At 44.0% G+C, this 25346-nt stretch overlaps 2 protein-coding genes across 2 annotated transcripts; both read left to right on the top strand.

Annotated features, from left to right (window-relative positions):
* Nucleotides 1-3022: 3022 nt before the first annotated feature.
* LOC117522294 (fin bud initiation factor-like) lies at nucleotides 3023-5611 on the top strand. Its single transcript, XM_034183691.1, has one exon. The coding sequence runs from the start codon at nucleotides 3418-3420 to the stop codon at nucleotides 4033-4035; it is 618 nt and encodes a 205-aa protein (XP_034039582.1). The 5' UTR covers nucleotides 3023-3417; the 3' UTR covers nucleotides 4036-5611.
* An 8239-nt stretch (nucleotides 5612-13850) lies between these two features.
* LOC117501600 (fin bud initiation factor-like) lies at nucleotides 13851-23086 on the top strand. The gene is given in 3 exon segments (XM_034160516.1): nucleotides 13851-13880; nucleotides 21550-21660; nucleotides 21663-23086. Coding segments are annotated over 3 exon segments (564 nt in total). The 3' UTR covers nucleotides 22086-23086.
* Nucleotides 23087-25346: the final 2260 nt, after the last annotated feature.

The following is a 25346-nucleotide window of genomic DNA, read 5'->3' as shown; positions in this document are numbered from 1 at the left end:
AACAGTAACTGTCATGTACCAGTACAGAGAAGCTTCTTAGTTTGTCCTCTTGTACTGGCGTGAAAGAAAATTTGAATATTTTAAGCATCATTTTGACCAGACACAGCTTCTTTGAGACATCTGGTGACATACAAAACATTTGAGTGTTTCCTCAGATTATTTTTTAATAATCTGAGGAAACACTTTTTTAATCATATATGGTTCCTACACGTTCTGTATTTTCTGGGGTATAAGACACACGCACCCGTTAAAAAATGCCTCTTGAAGAGGAAAAGCACATATAGTGAATCAAATAAATATTTGATCCACTGTCGGGGTAGTTCTGGGCTTTCTCGGAATCATCCTTACCCCACGAGGTGAGATCTTGCATGGAACCCCAGACTGAGGAAGATTGACAGTCATCTTGTGTTTCTTTCATTTTCTAATAATTACACCAACAGTTGTTGTCTTCTACCAAGCTGCTTGCCTGTTGTCCTGTAGTCCATCCCAGCCTTGTGCAGGTCTACAGTTTTGTCCCTGGTGTCCTTAGACAGCTCTTTGGTCTTGGCTATGGTGGACAGGTTGGAGTGTGATTGATTGAGTGTGTGAACAGGTGTCTTTTATACAGGTAACAAGTTCAAACAGGTGCAATTAATACAGGTAAAGAGTGCAGAATAAGAGGGCTTCTTAAAGAAAAATGAATAGGTCTGTGTGAGCCAGAATTCTTGCTGGTTGGTAGGTGATCAAATACTTATTTCATGCAATAAAATGCAAATTAATTATTTAAAAATCATACCATGTGATTTTCTGGATTTTTTTATTTTTTTATTTTTAGATTCTGTCTCTCACAGTTGAAGTGTACCTACGATACAAATTACAGACCTCTCCATTCTTTGTAGGTGGGAAAACCTGTAGAATTGACAGTGGATCAAATGCTTATTTGCCTCACTGTATAAATCGCACCTTTTTTCTGTATTTTCAGCTCTTCAATTTGGGATTTTTGTGCATTGTTGGAGTGTAGTAATTTTTATTATTAGCATTAATTATTTCATTACTGCACCTTACATTCTTTACAGCTTTGATTCCTGGGAAATTCTAATAGAAACAGTCAATCTAAGTATTATTATTTGATTTTTGCAGTATATGAGTATAAATTGCAACAGAGTATAATCCCCCCCCAACTAGCAAAACATTTAACATTAAAAAATGCAACGTGTAATCCAGAAAATATGGTACATACACATGGCCGAGGGTACCGCTGGGTTTTAAAATCAGAAAAAACGTCTGTTATGCTAAGTGAAAATTGTTACATTGCACAACAAAACCACCTGAATGGACGCTGCAGAATGAAAGTACACTTTGCAGTGCAGCAGTGAGTTAGGCTCAATGTGTTCATCAATTCATAGGTTATGCACTTTTTTAAATGCAACAAAAAATATCTGTAATTAATGTTAATGAGTGACGTTTTTTCCTCAATTTTGCATTTCTGAGTGCCTCATATCATCCCCCCCCCCAGGGGAAAGTTGTCTAAAAAAATAGATATGTGATTAATTTAAATTAGTTGCAAAGTTGGAATTAATTTGATCATATTTTTTCTCACCTGACAGCCATAATATATGTGTGTGTGTGTGTGTGGGGGGGGGGGGGGGGGGGGTCCGTTACAAACACTTTATTTTCCTTTTAATTGCCCTCTGAAGTAGGACGTGCATGTGCGCATGCATAAGGTTCAGTTACCTTTGAACTCATGCAATGCACTTGCATGGTGTGTGCACGCTAACATCCGTCAGCTATCTTGTAAATCACTTCAGAAGTGTTCTCTGGCTTCACAAACAGCATTTTGAGATTTAGAAGTGTTTATTTCTATGAGAAACATATTATAATATAATACAGAAATAAGCCATTCCGGTGTGTTTTCCACCATGTTGGATTATGTTATTGCAGAGAACAGCCAGCTGACTTCACCGTGCTCTACTCTTACTGGCTGTCACCGTGTGCTTTTGCAGCATCCCTCTTGCAAGTCAGGGAAAGCCCATGTGATCTACGTATGATGTCGCTATCATAGACTGATGTTCCTACAGGCCGTCTGTTCTTTTCAAATTTTCCCCTCCAGGGGAACGATTTTTTTTTTTTTTTTCTAGACAACATCAATTATGTTCATATTGGTAATGTCATATTAAGAATCCCCCCATTTAAAGGCTAGTAAATATCATTTTAGTGGTGCCAGACAATAAAAATACAATAATAACAGTAAACTGACAGACTTACACATGGACAAAGACTGAAGCATGCTCCATTTTTTTTCCCTTTACCTCCCTTCCTGCCCCCAGTCACACACCCCATCCCAGCCACTGCTCACACTACCCCTTTCCCCTCTGGGGGCTGCACGGTTTTTAGCTGCGGCAGGTCCCCATCCCCCCCTAAGCTAGCGGTGGCGCGACTCCAGTTGCAGCGGCCTTCACCCACTTTGCCTCAATTCAGATGATGGACTGCTTCAAGTTTAGTGCACATAAACAATGTCAAATGTATATGTGTTCTCTTTAATTTTAATGTGTGCCATTATTACAGTAAACAAATCATAATTGTGGACTAATTGCTGTATCTTGTCTAGGGTAATTGGAGTGTAAATGTAATTGCCCTTTTTTTGGGATCAATAAAGTTGTCTGAAGTCTGAAGTCCAGAGGAAATTCTTTTTATGACTTAAATCTTACAGATTTGAAAGGCTGTACACCTTTAATTGGTGGAACACCTTGGCCACTGTTGCAAGTGTCCCCGGTCTCCCCTATTATTTTCAAGTTTCCTTTTTGGCCATGAGTGAAACTGTTAAATCTTCCAGCAGAACAACAATGAAAACCCAAAAAGTCAACAGGATTAGCTGTTTAAAGTCAATTAACGTTGTGTGGCATCAAATAGCAAACTTTTATTTTGTTGCCAGAATTAATTCAGCGACATTCTTGCCCTTTTTTCACGGTCATTCTGTTTGATTTCCCTGGTTCCACCCTCGCTGCTATCCTGGGCCATATGAAAGTTGCCTGTCGGTGACGGAGAGGCTGTAATTTGAGAGCGCAGAGGTATTATTAGTCAAAACCGACGCGCGGCGCTTGAGACATCCAGATGTTGCGTTTGAGGCACAAAGTGAAGTCAGGGGCGGTCGACACGTTGGAAACAAACTTTTATTCAAAACTTTTCCTGCCCAGAAGCAGTGATGGAAGCCGGGAGGCTTCAGTAACAGGAGCGCATTCCAAGGTTGTGCCATCTTTGGCACTGCTTTTACGCAGTGGATTTTGTGGAGGACGCAAACAAAGCCTGCGCTCACCGGCCGCTGAGACGTGCTTGAAATGTTTCTGCGCGGGGTTGGAGTTAAATAACAGGCTTCAACTGTGAGCTAAATAAAGTCAGGGGGCTGGTGTTTTTCTGCCCGTGCCGGTGAGTTCAGACATCATGGCTTTTCTTCACTTGCTGCTGTGCGCGGGGATGTTCCCGCTGTGCGGAGCTTTCTACCGCGGACATCTGTACCCGGAGATGTCAAACGGTACCTTTCATCATTACTTTGTGCCGGATGGGGACTACGAGGAAAACGACGACCCGGAGAAATGTCAGATGCTTTTCAAAATGACCGACGACCGAAGGTGCGGTCTCGACGAGGACCAGGATTCGGTGATCAGGGATGATTTCACCATCATCAAACGGCAGCTCGAGGACTCTGCGCGTGTCCTGGAGGGGATCGGGAAAAGCATCTCATACGACCTGGACGGAGAGGACGGTTACGGGAAATACCTGAGGAGGGAGACGGCTCAGATCAGTGAGGCGTTCACAAACTCCGAGAAATCCCTGCTGGAGCTGGAGGTCAAATTCAAACAGAGCCAGGATGGCGAGCTGAAGGAGGAGCACCGGCTAAACGACGACTTTCTCAACATGATTGTGCACACGCGGGACGTCCTCAAGGAGACTTTGGACATTTCTCTGGGGCTGAAGGACAAGCACGAGCTGCTGTCTCTGATTATCCGCAGCCACGGCACGAGGCTGAGCCGCCTGAAAAACGAGTACATGAAGTTCTGAAAGCTTCTAAAAACCCACAGAATCACTTTTACTCTGGAGCGCACGAAATCCAAAAAGATTACACATTTTATCTTGTGCGTTAAGTTATGGCCATGCGCCAAGTTATTGTGTGCGCAAAACTCATCATGCACCAAAATTGCTATATTGTACGCTTAAGAAAGCACCGCGTGCCTAAATATGCTGTTTTATACCAAAAATCATGTGCGCACCACATAGAATATGTTTATCCTTTTGTTTTATTTTGCACGCTCGGTGATGATCATATGCAATATGATTTAAAAACATGTTTTTTGCATATCCTTATTTTGCACGCGCAAGTTGTATATTTTACGCACGAGACATCTTGTGCCAAAATTGCTGGTGTGCACACGTTAGTGTTATTTACGCACATTACCTTGTGCCAACAACCTGTGCGCAAATTGTTACACATTTTTGACCCGTGCAGCCAAGCCATTATCCTTAGCGCACAACTTAATTTACTCTCCTCCGGGAATGTGCTTCCTTATCATGTCCGGCCCTTTCAAAGGGAGGGAACTTAGTTAACCAAGTTCTGTTTTTATCTGTGATGAAATTCTTGCTGATATAGTGTAGCAAACTTTTTTTTGTGTGTGCACAAGATAAAAAATACCATCTTTTTGGACTCCAGGGCCTGCCTTACATAACAGTGTATTTTAATTTATCTTTGTACTTGATCATATGAGTAGGTGAAATATTAGTAATTTTAGTAATTATATCAGGGATATAATCTTGGCAATAAATAAATAAAGTTATTTGGATTCTATATGTCACACAAACTCTTTATTTCTTGGTAACACACACAAGGGGAGACACATCCCGATATTTAAGTATGGTGACTTAACCTCCAGCTAAAAATTTGTTTTTAAAAGATGGCCATTTAATGCCACAATAGATTTTTTTTTTAATAGACTTTGAGTAATTCTATAATGTCACAGCAATTTTCATAATGTAACGGGTTTCAGTCTTTCTGCTCACAAAGTGAATGAGGATTAATTTTCTTGCCAAATCCACCAACATCTACATTCTTTATTTACTTGGTGAATTCAAACAATAAATAAGTTACATTTGGAACAGCCTTTATATATCAATCTGTGGTAAAGCAGATTTTAAAGATCCAAACACAAAGCTGGAAGCAGCTTTTGTCACACTGCAGACGAACGTTTCGGCAAACGCAAATAATGTTTACATGAGTGTAAATGTGTTTCAATTTTGTGCTTTAAGCAACCAAACTTTGCACAATTCTTTACTGTTTCGGTGCTAAAAGTCGTGAGACAGTTTGAAATGCAAAGCGTACTGTGCTGTTGTATAATCTCGATAAATGTATAGTTTATTATTGGAAGTAAATAAATACTGTGATTGCCTGTATCTGTATTGCAGAATACTTTAGTATTCATTGTTAATATAAAGTTTTAAATGGAACAGTATATCTGTCTTTATAAATGTCTGTATTCTTGTTGGAAATGTTATACTTTAAGACTGCGGGCAGCACTTCAATGCTAATCTGTGTGACAACTAATGGATTATGTTCTGTCTTCTCAAATAAAGAGTTTGTATTTGTCGTACGCTTATTGTGCAAGAGCGTGAACTTTATGGAAAAATAGTGTTCTCAATAAGAACCACACACAGTAAACCAAGATTCCCGGGGGAAGCTCATTGGAAAATATGTTTTGATTGATTTTAGCGTTCATCCTTTCTGCTACAGTTGAGCCTTTGTAGTACATAATGAAGTCATTCTGCAATGAATTCATCCCGTATGTTGCTGAGGATCCCCCTGGACTAACATCCAGGAGGTCCAGGCTTCAGTTTGGGAGCTGTTGCTTTGTGGTATGTTAACAGGCCCAACACTGTGGCTGCAGCACTTTAACTGTGCACGCTGAAGACAGTCCTGCCACGTGCTTCAAAATTACAACGTCTCATGGTTGCTTTACAAGGTTTTGAGGTCTGCTGTGGAGTACAGGCACACAGTGGCCTCTAATTACAGCACCAGACCTTTGAAGGAAGAAGCTTCTTGTTGGTATTTGTGAGGAACAGAGATGCAATGATCTTATTATTTTTGGCAGCTTGAAGTGGTGCAAAAACTGCTTTTTTTTTTTTCAGCACTACAAACAATTTTTATGGAAAGCTTTAAACTTCTAAGTATGTCTGGAAGAATGAGTGTATGGGTGTATGGTTTGAGACCGAAGAGGATCTGCAGATGAATCAGAGGAGCACCTACTGAAATCAGTACTGCAAATGCAGAAAGATGCTGAACTCTGAACTCACTACACACAGAATGGAACCATATGCAACTGCTACGGTGTTAATTTAACACTGCAAAATATACCGTGTATAAGGCATAGTACCATAACTGAGTATCAGTCCATGTGTACATTTGCTGCTGTTCACTACCCGAAAAACAGAACACCCGACCCTTCATACTCTCCTTGCAGGAGGTCAACCCACATGGAGGTGACACCAAGTTGCTTTTTTGGTTTGAGCCCAACCGAGTCCCACGTTTGTAGACCTGGCCCCCTAACCCTAACCCAGCTCTTGCCTGAGTGGCGAGCGTATCCTTTGGCTGTTGGGGGAGTGAGGCCTATTGACTACCATATACACAGCAACTCCTGCTGGCCTCCGTTACACCTATGTTTGTCCATCACAACAGGTCTTATTGAATATTGTCTTTGTCTGTCTTCTCATCTGGGACCAGTTTGCCTATGGTGGCTCTGCCAGGATCTAATGCTCCAGATAAGGTGGCGATCTTGATGGCGATAAGGTGGAGCCTGGTTATCTCTCTAATGAGGTCTTCCAGGATGTCCAAATGGGAGGTGTCCCTGGGGAAGACCCAGGACACACTTGGGGGATTATATTTACCAGCTGGCTTGGGAACACCTCGGGATCCCCCAGGAAGAGTTACACAACTTGGCCATTGATAGGGATATGTGGGATGAGCTGCTTAATCTACTGCCACCATGACCTGGACCTAGTTAAGCAGGAGAAAAGGAGTGGGAAAAAAAATCAATTCTGTGCATGCCATAAACATTAACTTACAACTCAAATCAGAAAAAGTTGGGTTGATACAGAAAATGCAAATAGATTTAAACATACAGTGATCCTTACATGTACTTTTTATGTTTCAGTGCAGACAGTATGAACCCAAGATATTTACATTCTCAGTCCCAACTTGTCTCGATTTGATGTTTGATGTTTGGTCAGTGCCTCTTTGCGTCATTTAGTGACACAAAGCGGAAACACGTTCTTTTACAGTCATGCTGCTTCTCAGATGTCAGCTGAACACATTTGGACTAAACCTGCACATAAAGTAGGTGAAAAACAAGTGGAGGTAAATATAGAATTTCAGTGAAAGCAAACCTGCATGCACACCATTTGATATTGATCAATTCGCTTAAATTTTGAATTAGTTTGGACCTTTACATCAGGAGGAGAACTCTCAGGACAGATGTGCACTCAATGAATCATTACAGAGAAACAGTCTGCAGTAAAAGTGCAACATAAATGTGAAGAAGCAAAGACGTCCTGCAGAGCAGAAGAGAAGGTTGTTGTCCATCGTCTCTGCAGTGATGATGATTCCAGCGTAGCATTGGAGACAAGCAGTCAGTGTTTGTGGCTTGATGGGCGTTCCTGGGCCGTGGCCAGCTTGTGGTTACTTGGCATTGAAGTGTTTGATAGATTATAAACCTGTAGATAGTGCTTGAGATTCTCCTTGTAGCACATTCTCTGAATGCCTTGAGTTTGTTTGCCATCAGCAGGTTTGAAAAAGAAAACACATTTGAGTCGTCTGCAGTTGCGCACGCGGACTCTGTGACCTGCCCATCGAAAGTTGAGACTACATCAAATACATATCTTGCCAACAGATGGCTAAATGTGAGCGCAACGTGCATTGGTGAAAATGTTCCAGCTCCTCCAGATCCAGTCTGCTTGGGTTTGTGATGGGGGCACGAAAATGGGGTGGTTTTTGTGAGGGGGCAAGAAATGTGGGGTGACTGGTGGGGGTTAGGGTTAGGGGAGGAGATGGTTTAAGTAATTCACAGGTCAGTTACTTCAAGAAATCTTGATTGCAAACCCTATGTCCACAAAAAAAAAAAAAAAAAAATGGGTTGGGGGTGTCACTAACCAAAAGATCTGTGTCAATGCAATCTTAATTTTCATGAACTATAATTGCACATTTACAGTTCAGCCTATGTTCTGTTAAGTGGACATATCACCAATCATCAGCTGTACATTCATATTACCTGCACACTGCTGTTTATAGTTGTTATTGTATGTATATTTTTAAAAAATTTTGCACAAAAAATGGCATTTGCAAAGTATAATTTTCTCTCAATCTTACTATTAATATGGTGGTCATATCCATATTTTTCAACGTATTGGCGGGCTTAAATTCACTATGTGATATATCATTCCAAGCAATAGCTGCACAAAATATAATTTATTCTTATATAAAATATAATTATGTTCAAATGTGCATTATTTTTGTTTAATGTGAACTTTATATTCTTTAAAAACTATTCAGCAATGTTTTGAAGAAACTAAAACATTCATACAATGAGTATTTATAAATAGTTAAATCTAACACAATAAAAATCCATTGTGGGCTTTGAAGAAATTGACTGTAAATATATTTTAGCAGAAATGCATTATCGTGTATTTGTTGGGGAAGTGTAATGACACGGACCCACAACAGAGGGCGCAAATGAACGGTCAATAGATAGTCCAATAAATACAATTTATTGTGGCAAATGTGCACAACAGGTCGAATACTGCTTTTTGACAGTCAATTACAAAATACAACAGGTGACGTGTGGGCAGGCCCGAGGGTAGGAGACGCCTATCCAGAGAAGAGCCGGGGCCCACAAGGTTCCGCCGCCAACGAAGACCTGCAGTACACCGAAGCCACCTAGTCCCGAGTCCCCAGGTGGCCTCTACTTCAGCTGTCAGATCCGGTACTGCTGGCAGGAACAAAAACAGGTTAATGGTGGGTGTGTGGACACCCAGTAAGCAGTCAGCAACTCACGTTTATCCACTTGGAGGGAACACCTCCACCTCCAACTCTGGAACCAGTTAACGGCAGAGCCTGAACTACTACTTAACGTAAGTGGAATGAGGAGTGAAGATTGTCACTCCCCCACCGTCCACAAACCCAGCTCCAGCTGTAAGTAGAGTTCCAGATACTCCTGCAAAAAGTTCAGAACAAACAAGGTATGTGCGTTCGGCACAGAAACAACAGCTGAGAGAATTACCTGAGTGGTAAACTGATATCTCGGCAGAGATGTGGTGTCCAGGCTTTTATGGTGTAGTGATGATGATTACTGACAGCTGGTAGTCCTGGCTCCTGGGTGGTGACTGCGCCCTCTGATGCCTGAAACCCGACTACAGGCAGGGCGCCCTCTGGCGTTGGCCAGCAGTACCTCCTCTTCGGGCGGTCCACATAACAGGACCCCCCCCTCAACTGGCGCCTCCTGGCGCCCGACCTGGCTTGTCGGGGTGTCGCTGGTAGAACTCGGCCAGGAGGGCCGGGTCCAGGATGAAGCTCCTCTTCACCCAGGAGCGTTCTTCAGGTCCATAACCCTCCCAGTCCACCAGATATTGGAGACCCCGACCCCTCCGGCGAACATCCAGGAGCCTGCGGACAGTCCACGCAGGCTCGCCGTCGATGATGCGGGCAGGAGGCGACGCAGGTCCGGGGGTGCAAAGGTCCGAGGTGTGGTATGGTTTGATCTTGGAGACATGAAAAACAGGATGGATCCGCAGTGAAGCTGGGAGTTTCAGCTTCACTGCGGCTGGACTGATGACTTTGGCGATCTTGTAAGGACCAATAGTAGTCTTACACACCTCTCTGCAGCTTCTCTCCCCCTGCCATCCCCTCATTACCCCATCCCCGTAGAGACGGTGCCTGCTCCCAGACTACCAATAACCAGCAAAAATCTATTTAAGCATAAAAATTCAAAAAGAAAAAATAATATAGCACCTTCAACTGCACCACAGACTAAAACAGTTAAATGTGGTCTATTAAACATTAGGTCTCTCTCTTCTAAGTCCCTGTTGGTAAATGATATAATAATTGATCAACATATTGATTTATTCTGCCTAACAGAAACCTGGTTACAGCAGGATGAATATGTTAGTTTAAATGAGTCAACACCCCCGAGTCACACTAACTGTCAGAATGCTTGTAGCACGGGCCGGGGCGGAGGATTAGCAGCAATCTTCCATTCCAGCTTATTAATTAATCAAAAACCCAGACAGAGCTTTAATTCATTTGAAAGCTTGTCTCTTAGTCTTGTCCATCCAAATTGGAAGTCCCAAAAACCAGTTTTATTTGTTATTATCTATCATCCACCTGGTCGTTACTGTGAGTTTCTCTGTGAATTTTCAGACCTTTTATCTGACTTAGTGCTTAGCTCAGATAAGATAATTATAGTGGGCGATTTTAACATCCACACAGATGCTGAGAATGACAGCCTCAACACTGCATTTAATCTATTATTAGACTCTATTGGCTTTGCTCAAAAAGTAAATGAGACCACCCACCACTTTAATCATATCTTAGATCTTGTTCTGACTTATGGTATGGAAATAGAAGACTTAACAGTATTCCCTGAAAACTCCCTTCTGTCTGATCATTTCTTAATAACATTTACATTTACTCTGATGGACTACCCAGCAGTGGGGAATAAGTTTCATTACACTAGAAGTCTTTCAGAAAGCGCTGTAACTAGGTTTAAGGATATGATTCCTTCTTTATGTTCTCTAATGCCATATACCAACACAGTGCAGAGTAGCTACCTAAACTCTGTAAGGGAGATAGAGTATCTCGTCAATACTTTTACATCCTCATTGAAGACAACTTTGGATGCTGTAGCTCCTCTGAAAAAGAGAGCTTTAAATCAGAAGTGTCTGACTCCGTGGTATAACTCACAAACTTGTAGCTTAAAGCAGATAACCCGTAAGTTGGAGAGGAAATGGCGTCTCACTCATTTAGAAGATCTTCACTTAGCCTGGAAAAAGAGTCTGTTGCTCTATAAAAAAAGCCCTCCGTAAAGCTAGGACATCTTTCTACTCATCACTAATTGAAGAAAATAAGAACAACCCCAGGTTTCTTTTCAGCACTGTAGCCAGGCTGACAGAGTCAGAGCTCTATTGAGCTGAGTATTCCATTAACTTTAACTAGTAATGACTTCATGACTTTCTTTGCTAACAAAATTTTAACTATTAGAGAAAAAATTACTCATAACCATCCCAAAGACGTATCGTTATCTTTGGCTGCTTTCAGTGATGCCGGTATTTGGTTAGACTCTTTCTCTCCGATTGTTCTGTCTGAGTTATTTTCATTAGTTACTTCATCCAAACCATCAACATGTTTATTAGACCCCATTCCTACCAGGCTGCTCAAGGAAGCCCTACCATTATTTAATGCTTCGATCTTAAATATGATCAATCTATCTTTGTTAGTTGGCTATGTACCACAGGCTTTTAAGGTGGCAGTAATTAAACCATTACTTAAAAAGCCATCACTTGACCCAGCTATCTTAGCTAATTATAGGCCAATCTCCAACCTTCCTTTTCTCTCAAAAATTCTTGAAAGGGTAGTTGTAAAACAGCTAACTGATCATCTGCAGAGGAATGGTCTATTTGAAGAGTTTCAGTCAGGTTTTAGAATTCATCATAGTACAGAAACAGCATTAGTGAAGGTTACAAATGATCTTCTTATGGCCTCGGACAGTGGACTCATCTCTGTGCTTGTTCTGTTAGACCTCAGTGCTGCTTTTGATACTGTTGACCATAAAATTTTATTACAGAGATTAGAGCATGCCATAGGTTTGAATCATATTTGTCTAATAGATTACAATTTGTTCATGTAAATGGGGAATCTTCTTCACAGACTAAAGTTAATTATGGAGTTCCACAAGGTTCTGTGCTAGGACCAATTTTATTCACTTTATACATGCTTCCCTTAGGCAGTATTATTAGACGGTATTGCTTAAATTTTCATTGTTACGCAGATGATACCCAGCTTTATCTATCCATGAAGCCAGAGGACACACACCAATTAGCTAAACTGCAGGATTGTCTTACAGACATAAAGACATGGATGACCTCTAATTTCCTGCTTTTAAACTCAGATAAAACTGAAGTTATTGTACTTGGCCCCACAAATCTTAGAAACATGGTGTCTAACCAGATCCTTACTCTGGATGGCATTACCCTGACCTCTAGTAATACTGTGAGAAATCTTGGAGTCATTTTTGATCAGGATATGTCATTCAAAGCGCATATTAAACAAATATGTAGGACTGCTTTTTTGCATTTACGCAATATCTCTAAAATCAGAAAGGTCTTGTCTCAGAGTGATGCTGAAAAACTAATTCATGCATTTATTTCCTCTAGGCTGGACTATTGTAATTCATTATTATCAGGTTGTCCTAAAAGTTCCCTAAAAAGCCTTCAGTTAATTCAAAATGCTGCAGCTAGAGTACTGACGGGGACTAGAAGGAGAGAGCATATCTCACCCATATTGGCCTCTCTTCATTGCTTCCTGTTAATTCTAGAATAGAATTTAAAATTCTTCTTCTTACTTATAAGGTTTTGAATAATCAGGTCCCATCTTATCTTAGGGACCTCGTAGTACCATATCACCCCAATAGAGCGCTTCGCTCTCAGACTGCAGGCTTACTTGTAGTTCCTAGGGTTTGTAAGAGTAGAATGGGAGGCAGAGCCTTCAGCTTTCAGGCTCCTCTCCTGTGGAACCAGCTCCCAATTCAGATCAGGGAGACAGACACCCTCTCTACTTTTAAGATTAGGCTTAAAACTTTCCTTTTTGCTAAAGCTTATAGTTAGGGCTGGATCAGGTGACCCTGAACCATCCCTTAGTTATGCTGCTATAGACGTAGACTGCTGGGGGGTTCCCATGATGCACTGTTTCTTTCTCTTTTTGCTCTGTATGCACCACTCTGCATTTAATCATTAGTGATCGATCTCTGCTCCCCTCCACAGCATGTCTTTTTCCTGGTTCTCTCCCTCAGCCCCAACCAGTCCCAGCAGAAGACTGCCCCTCCCTGAGCCTGGTTCTGCTGGAGGTTTCTTCCTGTTAAAAGGGAGGTTTTCCTTCCACTGTAGCCAAGTGCTTGCTCACAGGGGGTCATTTTGACCGTTGGGGTTTTACATAATTATTGTATGGCCTTGCCTTACAATATAAAGCGCCTTGGGGCAACTGTTTGTTGTGATTTGGCGCTATATAAAAAAATTGATTGATTGATTGAATATACCTGTCCATCAGTTTTTGCGACTCCGTGTTGAGAGGAATGTTTTTTGTTGACAGCCAGACCTCCTGCCCGGGCTGATATTCCGGGGCCGGGTCACGTCGGCGGTCTGCATGGCTCTTCGCCCTCGTCCGGGCTTTCAGCAGGGTCAGAGCGGGCTGTACGCCACACCCGACGGCACCTCCTGAGGTGGGCCTGGACTGAGGGAACCCCGACCTCTCCCTCCACAGCCGGAAACAATGGGGGCTGGTACCCCAAACACACTTCAAATGGGGAGAGGCCGGTTGCTGTTGAAACTTGACTGTTATGAGCGTACTCGATCCAGGCCAGATGTTGACTCCAGGCTGTCGGGTGCGCGGAGGTCATACACCGCAGGGCCTGTTCCAGCTCTTGATTAGCCCGCTCTGCTTGTCCGTTGGTCTGTGGGTGGTACCCGGACAAAAGGCTCACGGTGGCCCCCCGTTCCCTGCAGAAACTCCTCCAGACCTGGGAGGAGAACTGAGGACCACGATCCGAGATGATGTTCGTAGGGATACCATGCAAACATATGATGTGGTGGACCAGGAGGTCAGCAGTCTCCTGGGCCGACGGGAGCTTCGGGAGGGCCACGACGTGGGCCACCTTGGAGAACCGGTCCACTATCATCAGGATGGTTGTCATACCCTGGGACGCAGGGAGACCCATGACGAAGTCCAGGCCGATATGGGACCAGGGGCGATGAGGCACAGGCAGCGGCTGGAGGAGTCCCTTCTCCGGTTGGTGGACTGCCTTGCCCCTGGCACAGGTGGTACAGGCCCGGACATATTCCCGGACATCGGCTTCCAAAGACGCCCACCAGAACCGCTGCCGGACAACTGCCACAGTCCTCCGCACCCCTGGATGGCAGGCGAGCCTGGAACCATGGCAGAAGTCCAAAACTGCAGTCCTAGCATCTGGTGGGATGTACAAACGGTTAGGTGGTCCACCGCCGGGGTCCGGGTGATGTTCTCCACGTCCCACGTCAGTGTGGCGACGATAGTGGACTCCGGGATGATGTTTTCTGGTGGATCCGACAGCTCTGCTCTGACTTCCTCTTCATGCACCCGGGACAGTGCGTCCGACCGCTGGTTCTTAGTCCCGGGGCGATAGGTGATCCTAAAGTCAAAACAGCCAAAAAAAGAGACCAACGGACTTGCCTGGGGTTCAGACCTTAGCGGTCCGGATATACTCCAGGTTCCGATGGTCGGTGAAGACCGTGAACGGAACCACAGCTCCCTCCAACAAGTGTCTCCACTCCTCCAGGGCCTCCTTCACCGCCAGGAGCTCCCGATTGCCGACGTCATAATTCCGCTCTGCTGGGGTCAACCTGCGGGAGAAATAGGCACAGGGTTGGAGTACCTTATCGGACTCCCCGCTCTGGGACAGCACAGCTCCTATCCCTGAGTCAGAGGCATCTACTTCCACAACAAACTGGCGGCTAGGATCAGGCTGTATCAGAACTGGCGCAGTAGAGAACCGGCGTTTCAACTCCCTAAACGTGGCTTCGCACCGATCCGACCAGGTGAAGGGAACTTTTGGGGAGGTCAGGGCTGTAAGGGGACCAACAACCTGACTATAGCCCTTGATAAACCTCCGATAGAAATTAGTGAAGCCGAGGAACTGTTGCAGCTTCCTACGGCTTGCCGGTTGGGGCCAATCTCTCACCGCTGCTACCTTGGCCGGATCAGGGGCGACGGAGTTGGAGGAGATTATGAAACCCAGGAAGGACAAAGAAGTACGGTGGAACTCGCACTTCTCGCCCTTCACAAACAGCCAGTTCTCCAACAACCGCTGCAGGACCTGACGTATATGCCTAACATGGGTCTCAGGATCCGGGGAGAAGATGAGGATATCGTCTAGGTATATGAAGATGAACCGATGCAGGAAGTCCCGCAAGACGTCATTTACTAATGCTTGGAACGTCGCCGGGGCATTGGTGAGGCCGAACGGCATGACCAGGTACTCAAAGTGACCTAAGGGGGTGTTAAATGCCGTCTTCCATTCGTCTCCCTTCCGGATCCGAACCAGGTGATACGCATTCCTCAGATCCAATTTAGTGAATATTTTGGCTCCATGCAGGGGCGTGAACACTGAATCCAACAGGGGCAACGGGTATCGGTTGCGAACCGTGATCTCGTTCAGCCCTCTGTAATCAATGCATGGACGGAGTCCACTGTCTTTCTTGCCCACAAAAAAGAAACCTGCACCCATCGGGGAGGTGGAGTTCTGGATCAACCCGGCAGCTAATGAGTCCCGGATGTAGGTCTCCATTGATTCTCGCTCGGGGTGTGAGAGGTTGTACAGTTTAATTCAATTCAATTCAATTCAATTTTATTTATACAGCGCCAAATCACAACAAACAGTTGCCCCAAGGTGCTTTATATTGTAAGGCAAGGCCATACAATAATTCTGTAAAAACCCCAAAGGTCAAAACGACCCCTGTGAGCAAGCACTTGGCGACAGTGGGAAGGAAAAACTCCCTTTTAACAGGAAGAAACCTCCAGCAGAACCAGGCTCAGGGAGGGGCAGTCTTCTGCTGGGACTGGTTGGGGCTGAGGGAGAGAACCAGGAAAAAGACATGCTGTGGAGGGGAGCAGAGATCAATCACTAATGATTAAATGCAGAGTGGTGCATACAGAGCAAAAAGAGAAAGAAACACTCAGTGCATTATGGGAACCCCCCAGCAGTCTAAGTCTATAGCAGCATAACTAAGGGATGGTTCAGGGTCACCTGATCCAGCCCTAACTATAAGCTTTAGCAAAAAGGAAAGTTTTAAGCCTAATCTTAAAAGTAGAGAGGGTGTCTGTCTCCCTGATCCGAATTGGGAGCTGGTTCCACAGGAGAGGAGCCTGAAAGCTGAAGGCTCTGCCTCCCATTCTACTCTTACAAACCCTAGGAACTACAAGTAAGCCTGCAGTCTGAGAGCGAAGCGCTCTATTGGGGTGATATGGTACTATGAGGTCCCTAAGATAAGAAGGGACCTGATTATTCAAAACCTTATAAGTAAGAAGAAGAATTTTAAATGGACGGATACTCAGCACCCAGGATTAAATCAATGGCACAATCGTACGGGTCGATGCGGGGGTAGAGTGAGTGCCAGAAAACGTCTGAAAACGTCATCAAGATCATGGTACTCAACAGGCACCGTCATGAGATTGGGGGGGGGACTCGAACCTCCTCTTTAGCAGTCACACCGGGTGGAACCGAGGATTGTAAACACTCCCGGTGGCAGGTTTCGCTCCATTGAGCCACAACCCCAGACGGCCAATCAATCCGGGGATTGTGTTTACTAATCCATGGATAGCCCAAAATTACTCTGGAGGTAGAAGGTGTCACAAAAAACACAATCTCCTCCCTGTGATTCCCAGACACAATCAGTGTTAAGGGCTGTGTCTGGTGTGTGATTAATGGAAGAAGGGTGCCATCTAGTGCCCGTACCCTCACTGGTGAAGGAAGAGCCACTCAATCGGTTTTCTAACCGTATAACCAGATCTATAAGCCCATCTAAATCCCGCGGCTCATCCTTAGCCACCAGATGCTCCTTCAGGACTGACGACAGTCCGTTTACGAAGGCGGCGCGGAGTGCAGCGGTATTCCAGCCAGACCTTGCAGCCGTTATGCGGAAGTCGACCGCATACTCTGCTGCACTCCGGCGCCCCTGTCTCATTGACAGCAGTGTCGTAGAAGCAGTCTCGCCTCTGTTTGGGTGATCAAACACTGTTCTGAACTCCCTCACAAACCCAGTATAAGAGGTAAGAAGCCGTGAATTCTGCTCCCAGAGCGCCGTAGCCCAGGCGCGTGCCTCGCCTCGAGCAAATTAATTACATAAGCCACCCCTGCTGGCGTCCGACTCGTACATCACGGGACGTGTGAAAGACCGAGCGAACACTGCATTAAAAAGTCCGCGCACATCTCCACACAACCCCCGTACGGCTCTGGGGGACTTATGTATGCTTCAGGGGAAGGTGGGTGGGGTCATTGAATGACCAGTGGAATGTCTATATTCGACACCAGGTCAGCAGGAGGAGGAGCTGCAGCAGCGCCCTGAGCGCGCGCTTCCACCTGCGCGGTGAGAGCCTCCATTCTACGATTGAGGATGACGTTCTGCTCGGTCATTAGATCCAACCGAGCAGTAAAGGCGGTGAGGATTTGCTGCAACTCACCAATCACGCCTCCTGCAGACGCCTGTGCACCCTGCTCTTCCATTGGCTGTTCAACTGGTGGTTGACGCCCCTCGGGATCCATGACGTTGGCCGAGATATCCTGTTGGGGAAGTGTAATGACATGGACCCACAACAGGGGGCGCAAATGAACGGTCAATAGATAGTCCAATAAATACAATTTATTGTGGCAAATGTCCACAACAGGTCGAACACCTGCTTTTTGACAGTCAATTACAAAATACAACAGGTGACGTGTGGCAGGCCCGAGGGTAGGAGACGCCTATTCCGCCGCCAACGAAGACCTGCAGTACACCGAAGCCACCAAGTCCCGAGTCCCCAGGTGGCCTCTACTTCAGCTGTCAGATCCGGTACGCTGGCAGGAACAAAAACAGGTTAATGGTGGGTGTGTGGACACCCAGTAAGCAGTCAGCAACTCACAATGTTTATCCACTTGGAGGGAACACCTCCACCTCCAACTCTGGAACCAGTTAACGGCAGAGCCTGACTACTACTTAACGTAAGTGGAATGAGGAGTGAAGATCGTCACTCCCCCACCGTCCACAAACCCAGCTCCAGCTGTAAGTAGAGTTCCAGGTACTCCTGCAAAAGTTACAGAACAAACAAGGTATGTGCATTCGGCACAGAAACAATGGCTGAGAGAATTACCTGAGTGGTAAACTGATATCTCAGCAGAGATGTGGTGTCTCCTCCAGGCTTTATGGTGCAGTGATGATGATTACTGACAGCTGGTAGTCCTGGCTCCTGGGTGGTGACTGCCGCCCTCTGGTGCCTGAAACCCGACTACAGGCAGGGCGCCCTCTGGCGTTGGCCAGCAGTACCTCCTCTTCGGGCGGTCCACATAACAGTATTAACTATATTCTTGGGTAATAGTCTAAAGTGTGCATCTTTTTACAGTCAAAGAGAAAAAAAATCTAGTCTTGACTGAACCTATCAGCAATATCAATTATTACATGACGCCATATACATAACAGCTTGGACTCATGGCGAGGGCGGTTGCATCTCCTCCACTCCCTTATCTCTGCTCTCTGCTTAACCTTCAAGTCTCTACTTCACAGACTGTGAATTCCTCAAGATTATATTGGATTCTGATCTATGGACTACTATTGGATTACCCATGAATTGATCAGCTGGTCTCTGAAACACTACTGACACCATTTTTTCTACAAGAGGTCAGGACCGGGGGATCCTACCTGCCCAGATGGAATGTATCCTGCGGGCTATGTCCTCAACTCCTGGGGGTCTTGGCGTATTGCATGCTTGGTGCCTTTCCCCATTGAGGACGTCAAGGATTTATTCATTTTGGTCTTATGGTAGCAGGGCTGGTACTTTCTGGCTTATGTGCTGCCCTGATCTCCCAGAAAATTGGCAAGACAGCAGCATCAAGAACCACGGCCCCTCGCTTGTCCATCATGATTAATGAGGTTGGCAAGGCAGTGCATTCTCAGACTGCGATGACTCTTGAACTCAGACGCAAATTGGATGACATCTTTGAGGCAGATCGTGCCTTGCAGTTGAAGTTGAAGATTCAGAGGCCGGTGAATATTCTTAATTCATAATTGGGATCTGGTTGTTCAAGTGGAACAAGCCTGAAGGACAAATTGCCCGTTTTCTCCTCCAGAGGAATGTCCTTGGCCTTGGTGAGATTATTCGGCTCATTTCTTATCTCAACCCACAAAGACGATAAACTGACAGACTTACACATGGACAGAGATGAAGCATGCAATTTACTTTTTATATACTTATCAGTACTATTTTTTGGTAAGGGATGCTCCATTTTTTCTTTATACCTCCCTTCCTTCCCCCATCACACACCTCATCCCGGCCACTGCTCACACCACCCCTTTCCCCTCCGGGGGTTGCGCGGTTTTTAGCTGCGGCAAGACCCCGTTCCCCCCAAGCTAGTGGCAGCGCAACTCCAGTTGCAGTGGTCTTCACCCACTTTGCCTCAATTCGGATGGCGGACTGCATCAAGTTTAGTGCACATAAACAATGTCATATGTATATGTGTTGTCTTTAATTTTGATGTGTTCCATTATTACGGTAAACAAGTAATAATTGTGAATTAATTGCTGTATTCTGAGGTAATTGGAGTGTAAACGTAATTGCCCTTTTTTGGGATCAATAAAGTTGTCTGAACAGATACACCTTATAGAAAACATTAGACTCATAAATAACACAACTTAGCGAGTGACACTCAATATAATCAATAATTATTTATGTTATTATTATTATCATAATCATTATCATCCGACCCTGATGGTCAGGGTGGGGGAGCTGTGGAAGTCTGGAGGGGGGTGCAAATCGGACCGATTTGTAAATGATGATGTTGCACTGTAATCGGCAACAAGTGGATTTTCTCCTGAGTTGTTCCTGGAGGTATGTGAAACATAAGACCATGAATCATGAATATGTGCAAATGTAAGACAAATCCTGAAGAAATTCACATTTTGCAAAATATGCATTCATGTTTCGTGAGTTTTTTTGTTGTTTGTTTTTGAGTGTTCGCGTTTTGCAATTCATGGTTTGCAGATAATTCACGATTTGCAGCAGATTCACATTTTGCGGGTCAACAAGAGTCCTGGTGGATCTGAACCTCTATCCACTTATGGATGATGGAGGCCACTGTGCTCAATTGGGACCTTCAAAGCAGCTGTACCCTTCCCCAGATTTGGGCCTCGAGATCATCCTGTCTTGGAGGTCCTACAGACAATTCCTTTGACTTCATGCTTGGTTTGTGCTCTGACATGCACACTGTGGGACCTTATATGTAGACAGGTGTGTGTCTTTCCAATCATGTCCAATCAACTGAATTTACCCCAGGTGGACACCATTAAGCTTAGAAACATCTCAAGGATGATCAGTGGAAACAGGAGGCACCTGAGCTCAATTTTGAGCTTCAAGGCTTTGAATACTTATGTACATGTACATGTGCAAAAATCGCTAACCCTAAAAAAAAAAAAAAAAAAAAAAAAAAAAAAAAATCACATTGTCATTATGGGGTATTGAGTGTAGAATTTGAGGATAAAAATGAATTTCATCCATTTGAAAAAAGGCTGTAACATAAAATGTGGGAAAAGTGAAGCTCTGAATACTTTCTGGATGCACTGTACAATAATAAACCTACAACACACATTATGTACCTCTGAAATACATACAATAAACTTACATCAAACATTCAACAGCTGATAAAGCAAATACACTTAACTTACAGCACAAACACAATATTCTTAAATCAAATCAAATCAATTTTATTTATATAGCGCCAAATCACAACAAACAGTTGCCCCAAGGCGCTTTATATTGTAAGGCAAGGCCATACAATAATTACGTAAAAACCCCAACGGTCAAAACGACCCCCTGTGAGCAAGCACTTGGCGACAGTGGGAAGGAAAAACTCCCTTTTAACAGGAAGAAACCTCCAGCAGAACCAGGCTCAGGGAGGGGCAGTCTTCTGCTGGGACTGGTTGGGGCTGAGGGAGAGAACCAGGAAAAAGACATGCTGTGGAGGGGAGCAGAGATCAATCACTAATGATTAAATGCAGAGTGGTGCATACAGAGCAAAAAGAGAAAGAAACACTCAGTGCATCATGGGAACCCCCCAGCAGTCTAAGTCTATAGCAGCATAACTAAGGGATGGTTCAGGGTCACCTGATCCAGCCCTAACTATAAGCTTTAGCAAAAAGGAAAGTTTTAAGCCTAATCTTAAAAGTAGAAGGGTGTCTGTCTCCCTGATCTGAATTGGGAGCTGGTTCCACAGGAGAGGAGCCTGAAAGCTGAAGGCTCTGCCTCCCATTCTACTCTTACAAACCCTAGGAACTACAAGTAAGCCTGCAGTCTGAGAGCGAAGTGCTCTATTGGGTGATATGGTACTATGAGGTCCCTAAGATAAGATGGGACCTGATTATTCAAAACCTTATAAGTAAGAAGAAGAATTTTAAATTCTATTCTAGAATTAACAGGAAGCCAATGAAGAGAGGCCAATATGGGTGATATATCCTGTGCGGAGCTTTCTACCGCGGACATCTGTACCCGAGATGTCAAACGGTACCTTTCATCATTACTTTGTGCCGGATGGGGACTACGAGGAAAACGACGACCCGGAGAAATGTCAGATGCTTTTCAAAATGACCGACGACCGAAGGTGCGGTCCGACGAGGACCAGGATTCGGTGATCAGGGATGATTTCACCATCATCAAACGGCAGCTCGAGGACTCTGCGCGTGTCCTGGAGGGGATCGGGAAAAGCATCTCATACGACCTGGACGGAGAGGACGGTTACGGGAAATACCTGAGGAGGGAGACGGCTCAGATCAGTGAGGCGTTCACAAACTCCGAGAAATCCCTGCTGGAGCTGGAGGTCAAATTCAAACAGAGCCAGGATGGCGAGCTGAAGGAGGAGCACCGGCTAAACGACGACTTTCTCAACATGATTGTGCACACGCGGGACGTCCTCAAGGAGACTTTGGACATTTCTCTGGGGCTGAAGGACAAGCACGAGCTGCTGTCTCTGATTATCCGCAGCCACGGCACGAGGCTGAGCCGCCTGAAAAACGAGTACATGAAGTTCTGAAAGCTTCTAAAAACCCACAGAATCACTTTTACTCTGGAGCGCACGAAATCCAAAAAGATTACACATTTTATCTTGTGCGTTAAGTTATGGCCATGCGCCAAGTTATTGTGTGCGCAAAACTCATCATGCACCAAAATTGCTATATTGTACGCTTAAGAAAGCACCGCGTGCCTAAATATGCTGTTTTATACCAAAAATCATGTGCGCACCACATAGAATATGTTTATCCTTTTGTTTTATTTTGCACGCTCGGTGATGATCATATGCAATATGATTTAAAAACATGTTTTTTTGCATATCCTTATTTTGCACGCGCAAGTTGTATATTTTACGCACGAGACATCTTGTGCCAAAATTGCTGGTGTGCACACGTTAGTGTTATTTACGCACATTACCTTGTGCCAACAACCTGTGCGCAAATTGTTACACATTTTTGACCCGTGCAGCCAAGCCATTATCCTTAGCGCACAACTTAATTTACTCTCCTCCGGGAATGTGCTTCCTTATCATGTCCGGCCCTTTCAAAGGGAGGGAACTTAGTTAACCAAGTTCTGTTTTTATCTGTGATGAAATTCTTGCTGATATAGTGTAGCAAACTTTTTTTTGTGTGCACAAGATAAAAAATACCATCTTTTTGGACTCCAGGGCCTGCCTTACATAACAGTGTATTTTAATTTATCTTTGTACTTGATCATATGAGTAGGTGAAATATTAGTAATTTTAGTAATTATCAGGGATATAATCTTGGCAATAATAAATAAAGTTATTTGGATTCTATATGTCACACAAACTCTTTATTTCTTGGTAACACACACAAGGGGAGACACATCCCGATATTTAAGTATGGTGACTTAACCTCCAGCTAAAAATTTGTTTTTAAAAGATGGCCATTTAATGCCACAATAGATTTTTTTTTTAATAGACTTTGAGTAATTCTATAATGTCACAGCAATTTTCATAATGTAACGGGTTTCAGTCTTTCTGCTCACAAAGTGAATGAGGATTAATTTCTTGCCAAATCCACCAACATCTACATTCTTTATTTACTTGGTGAATTCAAACAATAAATAAGTTACATTTGGAACAGCCTTTATATATCAATCTGTGGTAAGTAGATTTTAAAGATCCAAACACAAAGCTGGAAGCAGCTTTTGTCACACTGCAGACGAACGTTTCGGCAAACGCAAATAATGTTTACATGAGTGTAAATGTGTTTCAATTTTGTGCTTTAAGCAACCAAACTTTGCACAATTCTTTACTGTTTCGGTGCTAAAAGTCGTGAGACAGTTTGAAATGCAAAGCGTACTGTGCTGTTGTATAATCTCGATAAATGTATAGTTTATTATTGGAAGTAAATAAATACTGTGATTGCCTGTATCTGTATTGCAGAATACTTTAGTATTCATTGTTAATATAAAGTTTTAAATGGAACAGTATATCTGTCTTTATAAATGTCTGTATTCTTGTTGGAAATGTTATACTTTAAGACTGCGGGCAGCACTTCAATGCTAATCTGTGTGACAACTAATGGATTATGTTCTGTCTTCTCAAATAAAGTTTGTATTTGTCGTACGCTTATTGTGCAAGAGCGTGAACTTTATGGAAAAATAGTGTTCTCAATAAGAACCACACACAGTAAACCAAGATTCCCGGGGGAAGCTCATTGGAAAATATGTTTTGATTGATTTAGCGTTCATCCTTTCTGCTACAGTTGAGCCTTTGTAGTACATAATGAAGTCATTCTGCAATGAATTCATCCCGTATGTTGCTGAGGATCCCCCTGGACTAACATCCAGGAGGTCCAGGCTTCAGTTTGGGAGCTGTTGCTTTGTGGTATGTTAACAGGCCCAACACTGTGGCTGCAGCACTTTAACTGTGCACGCTGAAGACAGTCCTGCCACGTGCTTCAAAATTACAACGTCTCATGGTTGCTTTACAAGGTTTTGAGGTCTGCTGTGGAGTACAGGCACACAGTGGCCTCTAATTACAGCACCAGACCTTTGAAGGAAGAAGCTTCTTGTTGGTATTTGTGAGGAACAGAGATGCAATGATCTTATTATTTTTGGCAGCTTGAAGTGGTGCAAAAACTGCTTTTTTTTTTTCAGCACTACAAACAATTTTTATGGAAAGCTTTAAACTTCTAAGTATGTCTGGAAGAATGAGTGTATGGGTGTATGGTTTGAGACCGAAGAGGATCTGCAGATGATCAGAGGAGCACCTACTGAAATCAGTACTGCAAATGCAGAAAGATGCTGAACTCTGAACTCACTACACACAGAATGGAACCATATGCAACTGCTACGGTGTTAATTTAACACTGCAAAATATACCGTGTATAAGGCATAGTACCATAACTGAGTATCAGTCCATGTGTACATTTGCTGCTGTTCACTACCCGAAAAACAGAACACCCGACCCTTCATACTCTCCTTGCAGGAGGTCAACCCACATGGAGGTGACACCAAGTTGCTTTTTTGGTTTGAGCCCAACCGAGTCCCACGTTTGTAGACCTGGCCCCCTAACCCTAACCCAGCTCTTGCCTGAGTGGCGAGCGTATCCTTTGGCTGTTGGGGGAGTGAGGCCTATTGACTACCATATACACAGCAACTCCTGCTGGCCTCCGTTACACCTATGTTTGTCCATCACAACAGGTCTTATTGAATATTGTCTTTGTCTGTCTTCTCATCTGGGACCAGTTTGCCTATGGTGGCTCTGCCAGGATCTAATGCTCCAGATAAGGTGGCGATCTTGATGGCGATAAGGTGGAGCCTGGTTATCTCTCTAATGAGGTCTTCCAGGATGTCCAAATGGGAGGTGTCCCTGGGGAAGACCCAGGACACACTTGGGGGATTATATTTACCAGCTGGCTTGGGAACACCTCGGGATCCCCCAGGAAGAGTTACACAACTTGGCCATTGATAGGTATGTGGGATGAGCTGCTTAATCTACTGCCACCATGACCTGGACCTAGTTAAGCAGGAGAAAAGGAGTGGGAAAAAAAAATCAATTCTGTGCATGCCATAAACATTAACTACAGACTCAATCAGAAAAAGTTGGGTTGATACAGAAATGCAAATAGATTTAAACATACAGTGATCCTTACATGTACTTTTATGTTTCAGTGCAGACAGTATGAACCCAAGAATTTACATTCTCAGTCCCAACTTGTCTCGATTTGATGTTTGATGTTTGGTCAGTGCCTCTTTGCGTCCATTTAGTGACACAAAGCGGAAAACACGTTCTTTTACAGTCATGCTGCTC

Source organism: Thalassophryne amazonica, chromosome 2 (genome assembly GCF_902500255.1).
Source record: "Thalassophryne amazonica chromosome 2, fThaAma1.1, whole genome shotgun sequence".
In the NCBI taxonomy this organism is placed as follows: domain Eukaryota; kingdom Metazoa; phylum Chordata; class Actinopteri; order Batrachoidiformes; family Batrachoididae; genus Thalassophryne; species Thalassophryne amazonica.
Note: the sequence above shows the minus strand (reverse complement) of the source record. Positions and strands in the feature narration are given on the sequence as shown.